Here is a 16,419-nt window from a genome sequence, read left to right as displayed (position 1 = left end):
AGGAGAGGAGTATAGCATTGTGGAGGGGACGGAGCCCTGGCTGTGCAGTAGGTGTCATGACAGAGGAGCACTCAGGGGATGCCTAAGGAGGTTTCCCCAATGCCATTGACTTGGAAAGGGAAAAGGGCTGAATTTCATGAGTTCTTGGAACCAGCACATCTTAAAGCCTGGAGTTTAATGGTCAGCAGGTTTGGATGGGATAGAACCAGGAGGGCACTGAGGTGCTCCTGGAGAGAATGCTGGCAAACAATCTGGGGGCTCACAGTGTGGAAACAGTCATCTGGAGAACACCTGTGGCGCACAGTGGAGAGAGTTTTCAGTAGTCTAGGAGCACATTCCTGAGAGGAATCCTTCAGTGACATGTGGCTCTAAGAACACGGGAGTTGGATGACACCATTTCCCTCTCCCATCCTGTAGCATAAAGCAGAGCCCCACTCAGTGAGGACACTGGCTGGCTGCTTTGTTTGCACCAGGCCCCACCCCCCTGTGATCTGAGGGGACCGCCCTTCTCAATGAGGCTTGCCTCAGGCTCAGCAAGGTCAGCCCCTGCCCAGATCACGTCTCCTGAGCAGGGATTCCGCAGGGCCACGGTCCCTGTGGAGTTGACGTCAGGTGTCCTTTCACAAGTGGAGCAGAGCTTACCTAGTTCAAACTAGCCACATTCAGGCCAGGGACCAAACACTGCCCGTAGCAGGCAAGGAGAGCCCCTGCAGACCCCTGGCCTGAAGGATACAGAAGGAGATATTGTTGAGTTTTCTAATAGACAGAGAAAGTTAGAGAGTTAGACAAAAGCCAAGATGAAAGAATTTATCCCAAACAAAACCAGCAGGTAAGGCCAGGGCCAGAGAAGCAATGGAATCAGTGGTAAGGAGCTTGATGGAGAATTTAAGGCAGCAATCGTAACGATACTCAAGGAGTTGAGAAAAGAATAGTGAGAACTTGGGGCGCCTGGGTGGCTCAGTGGGTTAAGCTGCTGCCTTCGGCTCGGGTCATGATCTCAGGGTCCTGGGATCGAGCCCCGCATCGGGCTCTCTGCTCAGCGGGGAACCTGCTTCCTCCTCTCTCTCTGCCTGCCTCTCTGCCTACTTGTGATCTCTCTCTGTCAAATAAATAAATAAAATCTTTAAAAAAAAAAAAAAAAGAATAGTGAGAACTTTACACAGGGATGAGTTAAAAAAAAAAAAAAAAAAAGGTTGGGTGTCCGGGTGGCTCACTCCGTTAAGCCCCAGGGTCTTGGTTTCTGCTCAGATCTTGATCTCAGGGTCCTGGAATCCAGGCTCAAGTCAGCCTCTGCACTCAGTGTGATGCATGCATGTGATTCCATCTCTCTCTAGCTCCCACCCGAACTCTCACAACCCCCCACCCCCCAATATATGTCTTTGTAAAAATCAAACATAGGTGAACAATGCAATAGCTAGATTAGAAACAGGCTTGATGTTAAGAGAAGGCTGGAAGAAGCAGAAGAATGACTTTGACACATAAAAGGCAAAGTAAAGGGAAATACTGAATCGGAACCAAAGGAGGGAAAAGAATCATGCAACATGGGATTTTTTTTTTTTTAAGATTTTATTTATTTATTTGACAGAGAGATCACAAGTAGGCAGAGAGGCAGGCAGAGAGAGAGGTGGGGAAGCAGGCTCCCTGCCGAGCAGAGAGCACTAGGCAGGGCTCAATCCCAGGACCTTGGGATCCTGACCTGAGCCGAAGTCAGAGGCTTAAGCCACTGAGCCACCCAGGTTCCCCTAACACAGGATTTATTTAGGGAGCTCATTGCCACCATTGAAAGTAGTGAGGTTCCCAGGTCTAGGGCTTTTCTGTGCTGGGAGAGTATTTCTTCCAAATTGAACCTTCATGCTGCTTATTGGTCTAAGGTGAATTCCAAATTCTTTGGTTCAAGGTTAGTAATTCATTCTTAATAACTTGTCTGTTTTTAGGAATTATCTTTCTTTTGTTCTAAATTACCCTATTTGTTTTTGGTTTTGTTTTTTAAGATTTTGTTTATTTTGGGTGCCTGGGTGGCTCAGTGGGTTAAAGCCTCTGCCTTCAGCTCAGGTCACGATCCCAGGGTCCTAGGAATCGAGTTCCACATTGGGCTCTCTACTCGGCAGGGAGCATGCTTCCCCCTCTCTCTCTGCCTGCCTCACTGCCTACTTGTGATCTCTGTCTGTTAAATAAATAAATAAAATCTTTAAAAGAAAAAAAAAAGATTTTATTTATTTGACAGAGACACAGCAGGAGAGGGAACATAAGTACGGGGAATGGGAGAGGCAGAAACAGGTTTCCTGTTTGGGGACTCCATCCCATGACCATGGGATCCTTGACCTGAGCTGAAGGCAGAGGCACCCCTGTACTTCTTATTATATAGTAGTTTGTGGGATTTAGAGTTTTGCCACTTTTATTTTTTATCAAAATGGGCATTACTTTCGGTGTTCTGTTAGTATTAATGTGCTCTCTATTTATTTCAGATTTTTCTTTGTTATTTTCATTCCTCTACTAAGTTTCTTTAAAAAAAATTAAATATTTTATTTATCTGACAGAGAGATCACAAGTAGGCAGAGAGGCAGGCAGAGAGGGGGAAGCAGGCTTACTGCCGAGCAGGGAGCCCAATGGGGGGCTTCTTCCCAGGACCCTGAGATCATGATCTGAGCTGAAGGCAGAGTCTTAACCCACTGAGCCACCCAGGCATTCCTCTCTACTAACTTTCATCTAATTGTCTTCCTTTTTTAGTTTTTCTGGTGGAAATTAAGTTGCTTGTTCCAACGTTTTTGTTACCTGTATTGTATAACATAACAAAAATGAAAAACAGTGTACTCAGGAAACTGGCAGAAATAAACAAACAAGGGGCACCTGGGTGGCTCAGCTCAGGTCATGATCCCAGGGTCCTGGGATTGAGCCCCCCATCGCATCGGGCTCTGCTCAGCAGGGAGCCTGCTTCCTCCTCTTTCTCTGCCTGCCTCTCTGACTCCATGTGACCTCTCTCTCTCTCTCCGTCAAATAAATAAAAAATATCTTTAAAAATTAAAAAAAAAAGAAATAAACAAATAATGACCAAAAACAGTAAAAAAATGAAGATGATTTTTAGGGATTTCTGTAATCATGTCATGTGTGAACAGAGATAGTTTTACTGTTTCTTGTTTAGTTTAGATTCCTTTACTATATTTATGGTTGCATAATTGTTCTGAATAGAGAATCCAGTACTCTACTCAAAGGCAGTGGTGGGGTCAATTCATTACCTGCTGATCATAGAGGAGAAGCTTGCAGACGGTCCCTACTGAATAGGTTTCAGCTTTTCATGCATCTGTGGCATTCATTAGGTTGGGGTTTCCTTCGTTCTCTACCTTGAGTGTTTTTAGCATGACATGTTGTCCAATACTCCCATATTTGTATTCTGTCTCCCTTAATATGATCATGTCATTTTTGCCCTTTGTTCTGTTAATGTGGAGTCTTGAATTTATGGTTTTCTGTATCTTGGAGCACCCTTAATTCCAGGTCCGTTTCCCACTTGATGATCTTGTAAAAAGGGAAGATGTGCTGTTGATTCAGATTGCTATTTATGGTGGGCTTCGAGTGAATATTCGTCACAGGCAGTAGTTTGTAAACTTTGTTGTTTGTAGTGTCTTTGTCTGGCTTGCATGAGCTGGTAATGCTGGTGCCACAGAGAGAGTGTTCTGCTAGTTCTCCTGATGGTCACTCCTTGGAAATGTTTGAGAAGATTTGCAGTCCTTTCTCTGTCAGTATCTGTTTGAATCCAGGGAATTCATCTGGCACACAATTTTTGTTTGTTGGATTTTTTCTTTTATTCCTCTTTCATTCTGGTTTGTGGTTGTAGATCAGTTTTTGTTTTTTGTTTTTTGTTTTTTTCCTGAATGCTGGAGTCTAAATTGTTTATTTTTTTTTATTTTTATTTTTTTTTACATTCATACTCATCTTTTGGTGTGAGTTTGTGGTCCCTGATTATCCATTGTTGCCTCTTATTTGATTCCTACAGTCAGTTATGCTCTCCTTTTGCCTTTTCACCTCTCATTTTAGTTGCAGTTTTCTTTTTCTGTATTTAGTTCATGGGCTGTCAATGTTGTTGATCTTTTCTGACAAACAACTCTTCCTGTGGTTGATACGTTCCTATTTTTACTGTACTATAGTTGGTTCATTTCAGTGTTCTGTTTCAATATCCACCATTCTGCTAATTTTGAGCTCATGTGACCCTTTTCCTGATTCTTAGCCTGCATAGTTAGGATAAGGATCTAGCAAGTGCTGATAAGTACTGGTTGCTACATTCTTAAAGGCTCTCATGACTCTGTCCATTCACCAATAAGCAATATGGAACTTGACGGGGTTTTGGAATATAGGTGAGGTTCAGGGGTGTGGAATCTGGAACTGATGACCAAGAAAGAATTCTTGAGATGTCTTTGGTGTAAATCGGTGGTTTCTTAAAGCACTGGGACAGGACCCCTAGGCAGAAAGAGCTGCTCATTTTCCTGATGTGTCATTGATTATATAATTGGAAGCTGGGGAGATGAGGACAAATGGGGTGTGCAGAAGGACTGTCATATGCAAAAGAAGACTCTTGAGAATGGGGACCTGGTTATTGTCAAGCAAAGGCTGTTTTTCCCTTCAGTGACAGTCGCCAACTTCCTGGAGGACTGTTGTATTCTTCTATCACACATCCTTTTGATTTGGTTTCAGGTTTAAAAGAAATTTAATTTTACGTACCTTTCCTTCTGCCTCAGCCCCCCTCAATTTTGTGGAGGGGAGGGTGATGTTAGGGCCTCAGGAAACTGAGTTAATGGGTCCCTAGAAGTTAGGCTATAGATAGGATAAGAAAGCTTCTTCCTTGTAAATCACTAGGACATGTGTAAACTGAGGAAGAAAACTGTCCTGTAGTGATAAGGAAAACCTGTGTTCCAAGATGGCCCAACTAGGGAACTAAGAAGTCCCAACTTCCGCTCCTGGGCTCTTCTGGGTTCTCCTCTCTGCCCTGCTTCTCAAAGGTGCCAAAAGTACCAAGTCTGCAGAAATAGGAGGTACAAATTATCCTCTTTGTCTGTGATACATACCAAGAATTGATTAGATGGAGGACCTTGATCAGAAAGACTGTGGACACCAAAGATTAACTTTTTACATCCTCAAGAGTTGTCTACCTGGAGGGGCAAAGCATTATTCGATGTAGATTTCATCTTTCCATTCTCCTGTGAGTTTATGACTCCTGTTTGCTATTCTAAATCCCTCCCTCCTTTTTTTAAGTCACGGTGGCATGCAAGCTTCTGTTGCCTGTCTTTGAGCCTCATGTCTTTCAGGCACTCATAATTAGGAAATTATTTTTTTTTTCTCATCAATCTGTCTTAACCTCATTTTAAGTATTCGACAAACCAAAGAATGGAGAATGGAGTGAGGAAAACAAATTTTCTTCTCCTCACATTCATTCTGTTGTGTGAACTGACCTCCACACTTCAGACCCAGATCAGAACATGCAGACAGAGCTGGGGATCAAGGGCAGCTGTAGCTTCATTGCTTTGCCAGCAAGGAGGCTTCAGCAGGTCGGGGCCTTCAAACCTGCAGCCCACTCACAGGAAGGGGCTGGGAGTTTGTAGAGAAACACGGGAAAATGGCCGATTTCCAGAGGAATTGTGTCTGTGCTGCCAGCCGTGTTCATCATGCTGTCAGCGTTATGCATGCATTTTTTTAAAGCATGCTTTTAAAATCTAGTCACAGTGTGAAATTCCTTCCTATTTTAATTTCAATTTGTTAGTTTATGTATATTGCTAATACTTATATCTAGGTTTTTGATGATGAGGCTTTTGTTTCTACTTTTTTTATTAATGATTTTATTTACTTATTTGACAGAGAGAGATAAAAAGTAGGCAGAGAGGCAGGGGCGGGGCGGGGGAGGGAAGCAGGCTCCCTTCTGAACAGAGAGCCCAATGTCAGGCTTGATCCCAGGACCCTGAGATCATGACCTGAGCCGAAGTCAGAGGCTTAACCCACTGAGCCACCCAGGTGCCCCTGTGTCTATTTTTTAATTTAAGTTTTTAAAAATTATTTATTTGGGCACCTGGGTGGCTCAGTGGGTTAAGCCTCTGCCTTTAGCCCAGGTCATGGTTTCGGGGTCCTGTGATCAAGCCCCACATGGGGTTCTCTGCTTGGTGGGGAGCCTGTTCCCCCCTCTCTCTTCCTGCGTCTCTCCCTCCTTGTGATCTCGGTCTGTCAAATAAATAAATAAAATCTTTAAAAAAAAGGAAAGTAGAGTCACATGTGCAGATCACAAGTGAAGAGCTTCATGGATGGAATTTCACAAACTGATCTCATCTGTATAAGCCACCGAGGTAATGAAACACAATATTGTCCTCTGAACTCCTTTTGAGGTCTCAGTAACTTTTCCCCTAAGCTCAGCACTGTTTCAGCATCTAAGGCAAGGGATTGCTGTGCTCCCTTTTTTACTTTGTGGAAATATCATCAGGTAATGGGGACTCTTCTATTTGTTTTTTTTTTCTTTCTCTGACTTTGTGAATTGGTTGGTTTTCCTGCATGTTACTGTGCATCATTCATTAGAGTGGAGCAATCCTGTTCTGTTGTATGGATGCCAGTCACATCATTCTACTGTTAACAGGAGGGGGGAATGGTTCTCCGTGCAGGACTGTCATGACTAGTACTGACGTGTAAAATCTATGATTTGTCTTTCAGTGGAACATGAACACAAGTCGTTTCTTGTGACGGATTCCCATTGCCATGATCTTAGACCTAACTACTCCTTTGATTTCTCTCCATCCTTCGTGTACCTCTAGAGAGGCACAAAGCCTGCTGTGGGGCTCAGTCCCAAAACCCTGAGATCATGACCTGAGCCAAAATAGACACTTACCCAACTGAGCCACTGATGCAGCCCCATTCATGACTTTTATTTTATTTTATTTTTTATTTTTATTTTCTTCATTCATTCATTCATTTTTTCATCCATCCATCCAACATTTATTCATTCTTTCATTTACGGAATTTAGAACTGTAGAATTGAAAATGTGGGCATCAGTTGCACACTTGTGAGAAATGTAGAAACTTAGACCCTAATCAGAAATCAAAATCAGAATATGAATTTTTTTTTAATTCATTCATTTGACAGACAGAGATCGCAAGGAGGCAGAGAGACAGGCAGAGAGAGAGGGGGGGGGGAAGCAGGCTCCCGGCTTAGCAGAGAGCCCGATGCGGGGCTCGATCCCAGGACCCTGAGACCACGACCCGAGCCGAAGGCAGAGGCCTTAACCCACTGAGCCACCCAGGTGCCCCTCAGAATATGAATTTTAACAAGGCCCCAGTTGATTGTCATACACAGTAACATTGGAGAAATCTATGTCTAGATCATCTACACTCTTCCCTTATTCTGTGGCTTTCTTTCGTCTGTAGTATATTATTTTGATGACTGTGACTTTACAGTATGCCTTAAATCACGACGTGTGCTGTTCATTTTCCAGATTATTCTGGGTATGTGTTATCCTGTGGCATCCATGTAAAGTTAGGGTGCATTTTGTTCTTTCTGCAAAAATTGCATTGGGAATTTGACAGAGAGTACATTAAATATGCAGGTCAATTGAAGACTTATTGATAGGTCAATAGTCTTAAGTATTTGAGTGAAAGAACATTGATGTGTTTCCACTTATTTCTTCTTTCAATTCCTGCACAGTATTCATAGTTCTCATTGTTCCAGATTTGATATCCTTATGGTGTATTATAAGCATTTTATTTGGGGGGATGTTCCTCTAAATGTATTATGTCTCAACTTTTGGAATTCTTTTTTATGTAGAAACAACAAATTTTTTATGTGTTGGGTTTGTATTCTCCAGTGTTGTAATTGTTTTTTCTATTTCACACAGGTTTCTTTTTATTTTTTTAAAGATCTTATTTATTTATTTATTTTATCAGTAGGGAAGCAGGCTCCATATTGAGCAGAGAGCCCAATGCGGTGCTCAATTCCAGGACCCTGGAATCATGACCTGAGCCAAAGGCAGAGGCTTTACCCCACTAAGCCACCCAGGCAACCCTTTTCACAGGTTTCTAACAACAAGGATTTCCAGGAGAGGAAAATGGCCTTGGAATAGGAGGACGCTAGACTCATCACATCTCAGGAACACAACTAGATAAGCACCAAATCATCCTTAGTATTCCAGAAATGGCCATGAAGACTGACAGATCATATTCCCCAAGTTAAAGGAGAGAAGAGGCCACATCATAGATGGCAGAAAGTTTGGAGACATGGTTGAGGGCGGGAAGAATTACAGTGCTATGGAAGGCAGGGATCCCTGGTTGTGGAGAAAGTGACATGACAGAGGGAACGCACTAGGAGAATGTTTCTCCAAAGCCCCTGGTGTGCAAAACAAGAGGGGTTGAATTTCATGAGTTCTTGGAACTAGCAGTTCTTAAAGCCTAGAGTTTTAAAGGTCAGCAGGCTTGGCTGGGATAGAGCCAAAAAGGTGCTGTGCTACTCCTGGTGAGAAGGAAGGCAAGGAACCTGGGTACAGACAACCTGCAAACAGTGATCAGAAGAATGACTGGGGGACACAGTGGGAAGATTATTCACTAGTCTAGGACTATTTCCCTGTGAGGAAACATTCAGTGGGATATGTGTCTAAGAACACAGGAGTTAGATGGCACCATTTCCCTCTCCTGCCCTGTAGCATAATGTAGAGCAGTGTCCCAGTGTCCTCGTTGGTGAGGACATTGGCTGTCTGGCTTGCTTCCAAGCCCCAGGCCCCTGTGCTGTGGTTGGACTGACCATCTCAGTCTAGCTTACCTCAGGCCCAGAAAGGTGGGCCCCTGTCCACATCACATCTCCTGAGCAGAGCAGAGAGTTCTGCACAACCTCCGTTTTGTTGGAGGTGATTTCAGGTCTCATTTCACAAGCAGACCAGAGCTCACCTAGTTAAAACTGACCACATTCAGACCCGGGAGCAAATACTGTCTACAGAAGGCAAGGAGAACTTCTGAGGACCACTTACTAGAAGGATGTAGCAGGACACATCACTGGCTTTTCTAAACAGAGAGGAAGGCAGACTTAGACAAAATGCCATGATGGAAGAATTTATCCTAAAAGAAACAAAAAAATACGGCCATGGCCAGAGATCTAAGGGAAGCAGTTATCAGTGACATACCTAATGGAGAATTAAAGGCAACAATCATATACTCACAGGTTTGAGAAAAAAGTGCTGAGAACTTTACCACAGAGACAAGAGTTAAAAGGGAAAAAAAATGGAGCACATGGGTATCTCAATTATATCTGATTCTTGGTTTAAGCTTAAGTAGTGATTTCAAGATCCTAGGATCCAGCCCCAGGTCAGTGTCAACATTCAGTGTGCTGTCTACTTGATATTCTCCCTCTCCCTCTGTAGCTCCCACTCATGCTCTTTCTATTTCTTTGTTTTTCTCTCAAATAAATAAATTTTTTTAAAGATTTTATTTATTCATTTGACAGACAGAGATCACAAGTAGGCAGAGAGGAAGGAAGAGAGAGAGGAGGAAGCAGGCTCCCCACTGAGCAGAGAGCCCAATGCAGGGCTCCCTCCCAAGACTGTGGGATCATGACCTGAGCCGAAGGCAGAGGTTTTAATGCACTTAGCCACCCAGGCACCCCTCAAATTAATAAATTTTTAAAAATCAATGAGATTAACAATGCAATAAATGAGATTGTAAAGAGGATTGATGTAATAAACAGCCAGCTGGAGGAAACAGAGGAAGGACTTTCTGACCTCAAGGACACAAAAAAGGAAAACAATGAATCTGAGCAAAAGAGAGCAGAATCCTCTAGCACAAGATTTGATTTAGGGAACTCAGTGACTGCATCAAATGTTGTAACATTCCTAGGTCTTGGGCTTTTCTGTGCTGGGAGAGTTTTGTTTCCAAATATAACAACTTCCTGTTTCTGGTGTAAGATGAGTTCCCATTTATTTGGTAGAGGGTAGATAATTCAGTCTTAGTGACTTGTGCAAATTTAGGAATTATCTATTGTTGTTGTTATTGTTTTTATTCCTAAGTTATCTGATTTGGTAGTTTATAAATGCTGACCAAGTTAAAGCACAACCAGTTTTATTATTTCGGGTAAACTGGGCATTACATTCAGTGTTCTGTTACAATTCTGTTCCCCATTTTATTTATTTCAGATTTATCTATGTTACTTATTGTACTACTACATTTCATTTAAGTTTTTTTCCTTTCCTAGTTTCTCATGGAAAGTTAAGTTTTTTATTCCAGCTCTCTCTCTCTCTTCTTTTTAAAAGATTTTATTCATTTATTTGACAGACAGAGATCAAAAGTAGGCAGAGAGGCAGGCAGAGAGAGGAGAGGAGGAAGCAGGCTCCTTGCCAAACAGAGAGTCCAATGTGTGACTCAATCCCAGGACCCTGAGATCATGACCTGAGCTGGAGGCAGAGGCTTAACCCACCGAGCCACCCAGGCACCCTTCCAGCTTTTTTTTTTTTTTTAAACTCAGCCATGTATTGCATTAAAAAAAAAATTGAAACTGGAAAGTGTTGTAGATAATGTTTAGCAGAAATAAACAATACAAACAATAGGAAAACACAGAAAAATTAAATTAGGATTCTTTATGGTCTTTTATAGATCATGTCATCTGTGAACACAGATAATTTCACTTTTTCTTTTTTCAGTTTGGATTCTTTTTATGTGTTTTTTTCTTCCCCAGTTGTTCTGACTAGACTGTCCAGTACCATGTTGAAAGGCAGTGGTGGGGTTACTTCATTACCTCATTTCTGATCATAGAGGAGAAGCTTACAATCTTTACCTATTGAGTATGTTGGATTTTTTCCTATTTGGTTCATTTCAGTTTTATGTTTAAATAACCATCCTTCTAATTTTATGCTCACATGGCACTTTTCCAGATTATTTGAGATGCAGGAAGGGATTTGTGCTACAACATGACAGTATCACAGAATTATCTATTAGGGTATGTGGTCAGTATGTTGTGTTCAAACGTAAGGTGTCCATGGAGGAAGGAAATTCTGATGATTCCTACCCAGCCATCTTTCTGACACTCTCTGATTGACTTGAAGCTTGTATGTTACAAATCATCTGTATATTCTTCTGAAAGTAGTAAGTGCAATGAGTTTCCTTTTCTCTTATTTGATATCTCTCAGGCATATCTTCACATGACACCCAGAACTTCCTGCAAAAGCCAAGCATAGGGGCTTCTTTCTAAAAAGTGACAATGAGTAGATACAAAAATAGCGCCCTTGAATATGTATACTTAATGACAGACCGGGACGGTGATAGGGAGAGGGAAGGGCATCAAAGATACCATGAAGGATATAGCCCATCTGAGGCAACGGCGTCTAATAAGACTCAAAATGACCCGAATAGTGAAGGATATAAAACATTGTGGAAAACCTCCCTTTTTAAGTCAGCTGCTTCCACAAAGCAGTGTGTTTCTGTCAGCAAAAGCTCCAATCAAGTATTCCAACGTAGCTCTTTGTGGAAAGACAGTTTGGACAATCTAGAAAGTTATCTAGACCGTGCTGAAAACAATGATTGGAACCATTTTCAAAACGGGATTGGATTGACCTTTCCATCAGATACTTCTGAAAATCAGAGATTGAATAATGAAGAACAGAGTGCTAAGCGGAATCTATATGAGAGGGGCTCCACTGAGGAGTCGACCCTCCGGAATGACCAGAGCCCTTCCAATGGAGACAGCATTGCTCAGTGCCCTGAATCTGAGAAAACACTTCACCAGGGCTGCAGTGTTCAGAGACATGTGAGGACTCAGTTTTCAGAGAACCAGTATGAATGTTATAAATGTGGGGAAGTCTTTCATCAGAGGTCTAACCTTATTACACATGAGAGTATCCATTTGGGAGAAAATCCTGATGAATCCAGTCAGTGTGAGAATGGTCCTCAGCAGTCCTCCATTATTGGTGATCATCAGAGAATTCATGAGGCCAAAAACCCATTCAGATATGCTAAACGTGGTCCCACATATAGGCAGTCATCAAGACTAAGTAGAAATAAGATGATCCCTAGTGGAGAGAAAACACATTTTTAAGGGACGTGGTAAAGTCTTTGACTGGCACTCAACCCGATCTCAGCATCAGCAAATGAATACTGAAGTGAAATCATACAAATGTGAAGAATGTAAAACCTTTAAGTACTGCTCATCCCTAAGGAAACATAGGCAAATCCATACTGGAAAGAAACTCTACAAATGTAAAGAGTGTGGCAAAGTTTTTAAAATTCGCTCAACACTTACTCAACATCACAGAATTCATACTGGAGAGAAACCTTACAAATGTAAGGAATGTGCTAGGTCCTTTAACCAGCTGGCATACCTTACTCGACATCACAGAGTTCATACTGGAGAGAAGCCTTACAAATGTCAAGAATGTGACAAAGCCTTTTACCAGAGTTCATTGCTTAATGCACATCACCGAATTCATACTGGAGAGAAATCTTACAAATGTAAGGAATGTGGCAAGGCCTTTAACAAGTGTTCATGACTTACTTGACATCACAGAGTTCATACTGGAGAGAAACCTTACAAATGTCAGGAATGTGACAAGGCCTTTAAGGGTCACTCAACCCTTAGTAATCATCTCAGATTTCATACTGGAGAGAAACCTTACAAATGTCAAGAATGTGGCAGGGCCTTTCACCGGAGCTCATTGCTTACTGTGCATCACAGAATTCATACTGGAGAGAAACCTTACAAATGTAAGGAATGTGGTAAGGCCTTTAGCCGAACTTCAGCCCTTACTCAACATCACCGAATTCATACTGGAGAGAAGCCTTACCAATGTCAAGAATGCGGCAAAGCCTTTAGCCGGCCTTCACAACTTACTCAACATCACCAAATTCATACTGGAGAGAGATCTTACCAATGTCAAGAGTGTGGCAAGGCCTTTAGCTGGCCTTTTGACCTTACTTGGCATCCCCGAATTCATACTGGAGATCAACCTTACCAATGCCAAGAATGTGGCAAAGCCTTTAACAAGTGCTCACACCTTGATCAGCATCACAGAATTCATACTGGAGAGAAACCTTACAAATGTGAAGAATGTGGCAAGGCCTTTTACCGGTGCTCACACCTTACTAACCATCATAGAAGTCATACTGGCAAGAAAGTTTAAAAATGTAAAGACTAGGAGTAAGGACTGTAAAACCCTTACATCACAGACCTTTCATCCAATGTAACTGGAGAATAACTATACACATCTAAAGAAGTCCACCCTCTCTCTCTCCTGAAACTCACAACATCATAGTTATCATATGAGAGCAACATCGTAAAATGTGATGAATGTGGTGAAACCTTTTACTGGAATTCAGTCTATACTCCGTGTCCCAATATGCACACTAGGTTCAAACCCTAGAAACATGATGATTGTGGAAAGACCCTCATTTTAATATACACGTTTGCAAATAAAGTGCTAAAGAAGGTAAATTGAATCATACAAATAATTAGAAAACTCTGTGATTGAACATCTAATGTCAATAAATGTCACAGATATCACATAAAAGGAGTGTATCAGTCCCTCTATTCAGACAGTACTCGTTAGTCCCAAGGAAAAAGATCAAGTTAAACACTTGGAAAGTGCATATGCTGTTACGTTGGAAAGATTCAGTGGGGGAGTTTTTACAAGGGTACGATTAGTTTCGATGTGCTTTTTGTTATATTGATCCTTTTGAGGTTTGTGACCAACAAATATTAATGTACTTTATTCTCAAATCACCTCTGGAGATTGAGTTACTCGTACTGGATGTATGAATCCGTGAGCCTGATTTTAGCTCCGTCAATGGCATTCGATGCCCTGCTGCACTCGGGGGGACTCACGCATCCCAGATTTTCCTCGGAAGGTGAGAACTGTGTAATACACAACGTGAACGAAGAAAATCTAAATGGAGACACTGCTTAGGGTTATAGCATTGATGTAAGTTGCCATGAAATAGGTGTTCAGAACAGTATTTTTCTCCATTTCCTAAAATTAAAGAACTTCCTTAATATTAGACATACACGGTTTTCCTGATTGCTCTTTAAGGAAAAAAAGGTGGTGCACCGGTTAACTACTGATGTATCTTCGTAATAGCGATCTTTAGAGAATAGGAGTGGATGTGGTTGAAATGAAGAAATCCTCCCCGATAACAGAAAGAGGTCATCTAACTCTTCCCTACCATGCCATATAGCTGGACATACACATCTGTTGGGACTGACAGTAGCACTGGAACTTAAGGAGGTCACTTCCACATTGTGATATCAACTATGGGGTTTAACGCTTGTATTCCGTATTTTGAACAACTGTAACAGTGCATTTGAAATGCATAAGATAGTCTATGTGTGAACTTAATGTACTTCAATTAATCAAACATAATGGTTTTTAATATGTTAACATGAGTTTATGATCAGTAGTGTGTTGTCCTACCACCAAGGTGAACCTATCTCTTTTTTTTTTTTTTCAAGATTTTATATGACAAGCAGGGGAAGAGGGAGAGAGAGAGAAGGAGGCTCCCTGCTGAGCAGGGAGCCTGATGCAGGGCTTGATCCCAGGACAGGGACCAAGACCTGAACTAAGGCAGGTGCTTAATGACTGAGCCACCCAAGAGGCCCCTATCTCATTTTACTGAAAGTTGTAGGCAACTGGTGTTATCTGTCACCTATTTGGTAATGGAAGGGAATAATATTCCTTTGAATCCATTCCCTCAGTGACCTTAAGGTTGAAATGATGGGTGATTTCCCTGCCTAGTTTATCTAGTGTATCATTTTCTCCTCCTTGTGCTGACTTGTGCTGCTTCAGGATTCTGAGTTATGGGTCGCTGGAACTTCAGTTATACATAAAAGAAAGCTGCTTCCTTGTAAATCACTAGGACATTTGGAAACTGAGGAACACATAGGTCTTGCAGGATTGTGATCTCTACAAGGTAACCATTTGTTTCTCCTTTAGGGTAGCCAGGAGTGCCTGAAGAATGTCCCATATATCCCATGGGGGGTGGGGATTCATGGGGTGTCAGCTTCTGCTTCGTCCTCAGCTTGCCTTCTGTTCTCTCATCACCTAGACAACACTCTGTAGAGTCACAAGGTAATGTAACTTGAGACATGACAATCAGATCCACCTCTGTGGGCAATCCTCGGTCCCTTTTCCCAAGCATTTCCCATCCTGTGTTCTCCTAGAGAAGATGCCCACAGAGCTTACCCAAGCTGGCATTAGTTTGGCCAAATGTGGACTTGAACTGGGACTCTTAATCACTCCACCATGACCCATAATGAAGGTATGTTTTCCATTTATTGGTGGGGGTGTTGGTTTGAATCACGTGCCCATGTGACTATGCAGCATAGGTCATAGATAACCCGGAAGTAGGAGAAACCTCCCAAATGGAGTGACACTGTAGCCCAGGTCACAGATTGAAAATACATAAAATGAAAAAATGAGCATGTAGACTGCAAATGTCTCAATTTGCACAATTTGCACAATGGACTCCATGGATTTAGAAAAAGAATTTCTATTTGTTTTATTTCCTAGTTATCTCCAGATTTACAGCTATATTTTTGCTCATTTTTCCCCCCAGCTAATAGGCATCACAAACATCTTTTTTGCCTGGGTTGTGCAGGAGTGTCTTCTCTAAACACTTGAGATTAGAGAGCTGGAAGGCCAATGGGTATTAATTCAGACATTAAACACTGGGATGTGGCATGTGAATCTATGTAGAACTTGATGAAATCAGCATCCTTAGAAGCATAAGCCCTATTAAAAGAAAATGTAAAAATTGTGTCTACTGTGGGGAGGGACCTGGAGGTGGCTTGCTTCATTCACTGCAAAGGCACAGACAGCTCTTGGTGGTGTCATGTGATGAATACATGTAATGGGAGAAAGGAATTGGCAAATGTGGTGGGATTCTGAAGAGTAGGGAAGTCCTACTTTATCTTCATGATTTAACTGAATTCCTATCTGTTACTGATGATTGGATGCTGTCGGATGATATTTACCAAAATCACCCAAATCTAATTCGGTAGCACTGGAGAAAGAGGGGTATTGGTGATGCGATCATGTCATTGTTTTTGTTTTTGTATTTTTTTTCCCTTCATTCATCTATTCTTTTCTGGATGTAATGACAAGATGGAAAAACTCATCCCAAAAGAGAGAACAAGGTACACTACTCAGTACCATGGATTTAATCAATATGGATATCAGTACACAGAACTAGAATTCAAATCAACAACTATAAGGATACTAGCTGGGCTTCAAAAAGCAAAAAGACACTAGAAAATTCCTAACCAGAGAAATAACCAAAATCTAGTCAAGTTGAAATCTAAAAGGCTATTACTGAGATGCAATTTAGGAAGGAGGCTCTAACTGCTATGGTAGGTGAGGTAGAAGGGAGCATCAGTGACACAGAAGACAAAATGGAGAATAAGGAAGCTGAGAAAAAGATAAACAGCTCTTGGAT

The 16,419-nt window shown here is 41.8% G+C and overlaps 3 protein-coding genes and 1 pseudogene across 3 annotated transcripts in view; 3 read left to right on the top strand and 1 right to left on the bottom strand.

Moving 5' to 3' along the window:
• The window catches only part of LOC125088878 (zinc finger protein 345-like), a 47,747-nt gene extending 33,529 nt beyond the window's left edge, over positions 1-14,218 (top strand). Inside the window, 2 exon segments of the mRNA XM_047710472.1 lie at positions 11,127-12,024; positions 12,026-14,218. Coding sequence (XP_047566428.1) covers positions 11,198-12,024; positions 12,026-13,112 — 1,914 coding nt within the window. The 5' untranslated portion in view covers positions 11,127-11,197 and the 3' untranslated portion in view covers positions 13,113-14,218.
• LOC125088868 (zinc finger protein 665-like) overlaps positions 1-16,419 on the top strand; it is a 577,134-nt gene that overhangs the window by 396,456 nt on the left and 164,259 nt on the right.
• Positions 1-16,419, top strand: part of LOC125088894 (L-lactate dehydrogenase A chain-like) — a 386,819-nt pseudogene that overhangs the window by 252,649 nt on the left and 117,751 nt on the right.
• The window catches only part of LOC125088914 (KRAB domain-containing protein 5-like), a 664,001-nt gene that overhangs the window by 577,888 nt on the left and 69,694 nt on the right, over positions 1-16,419 (bottom strand). The window lies entirely within an intron of this gene.

The sequence above is a fragment of the Lutra lutra genome, chromosome 17, assembly GCF_902655055.1.
Source record: "Lutra lutra chromosome 17, mLutLut1.2, whole genome shotgun sequence".
Classification (NCBI taxonomy): domain Eukaryota; kingdom Metazoa; phylum Chordata; class Mammalia; order Carnivora; family Mustelidae; genus Lutra; species Lutra lutra.
Note: the sequence above shows the minus strand (reverse complement) of the source record. Positions and strands in the feature narration are given on the sequence as shown.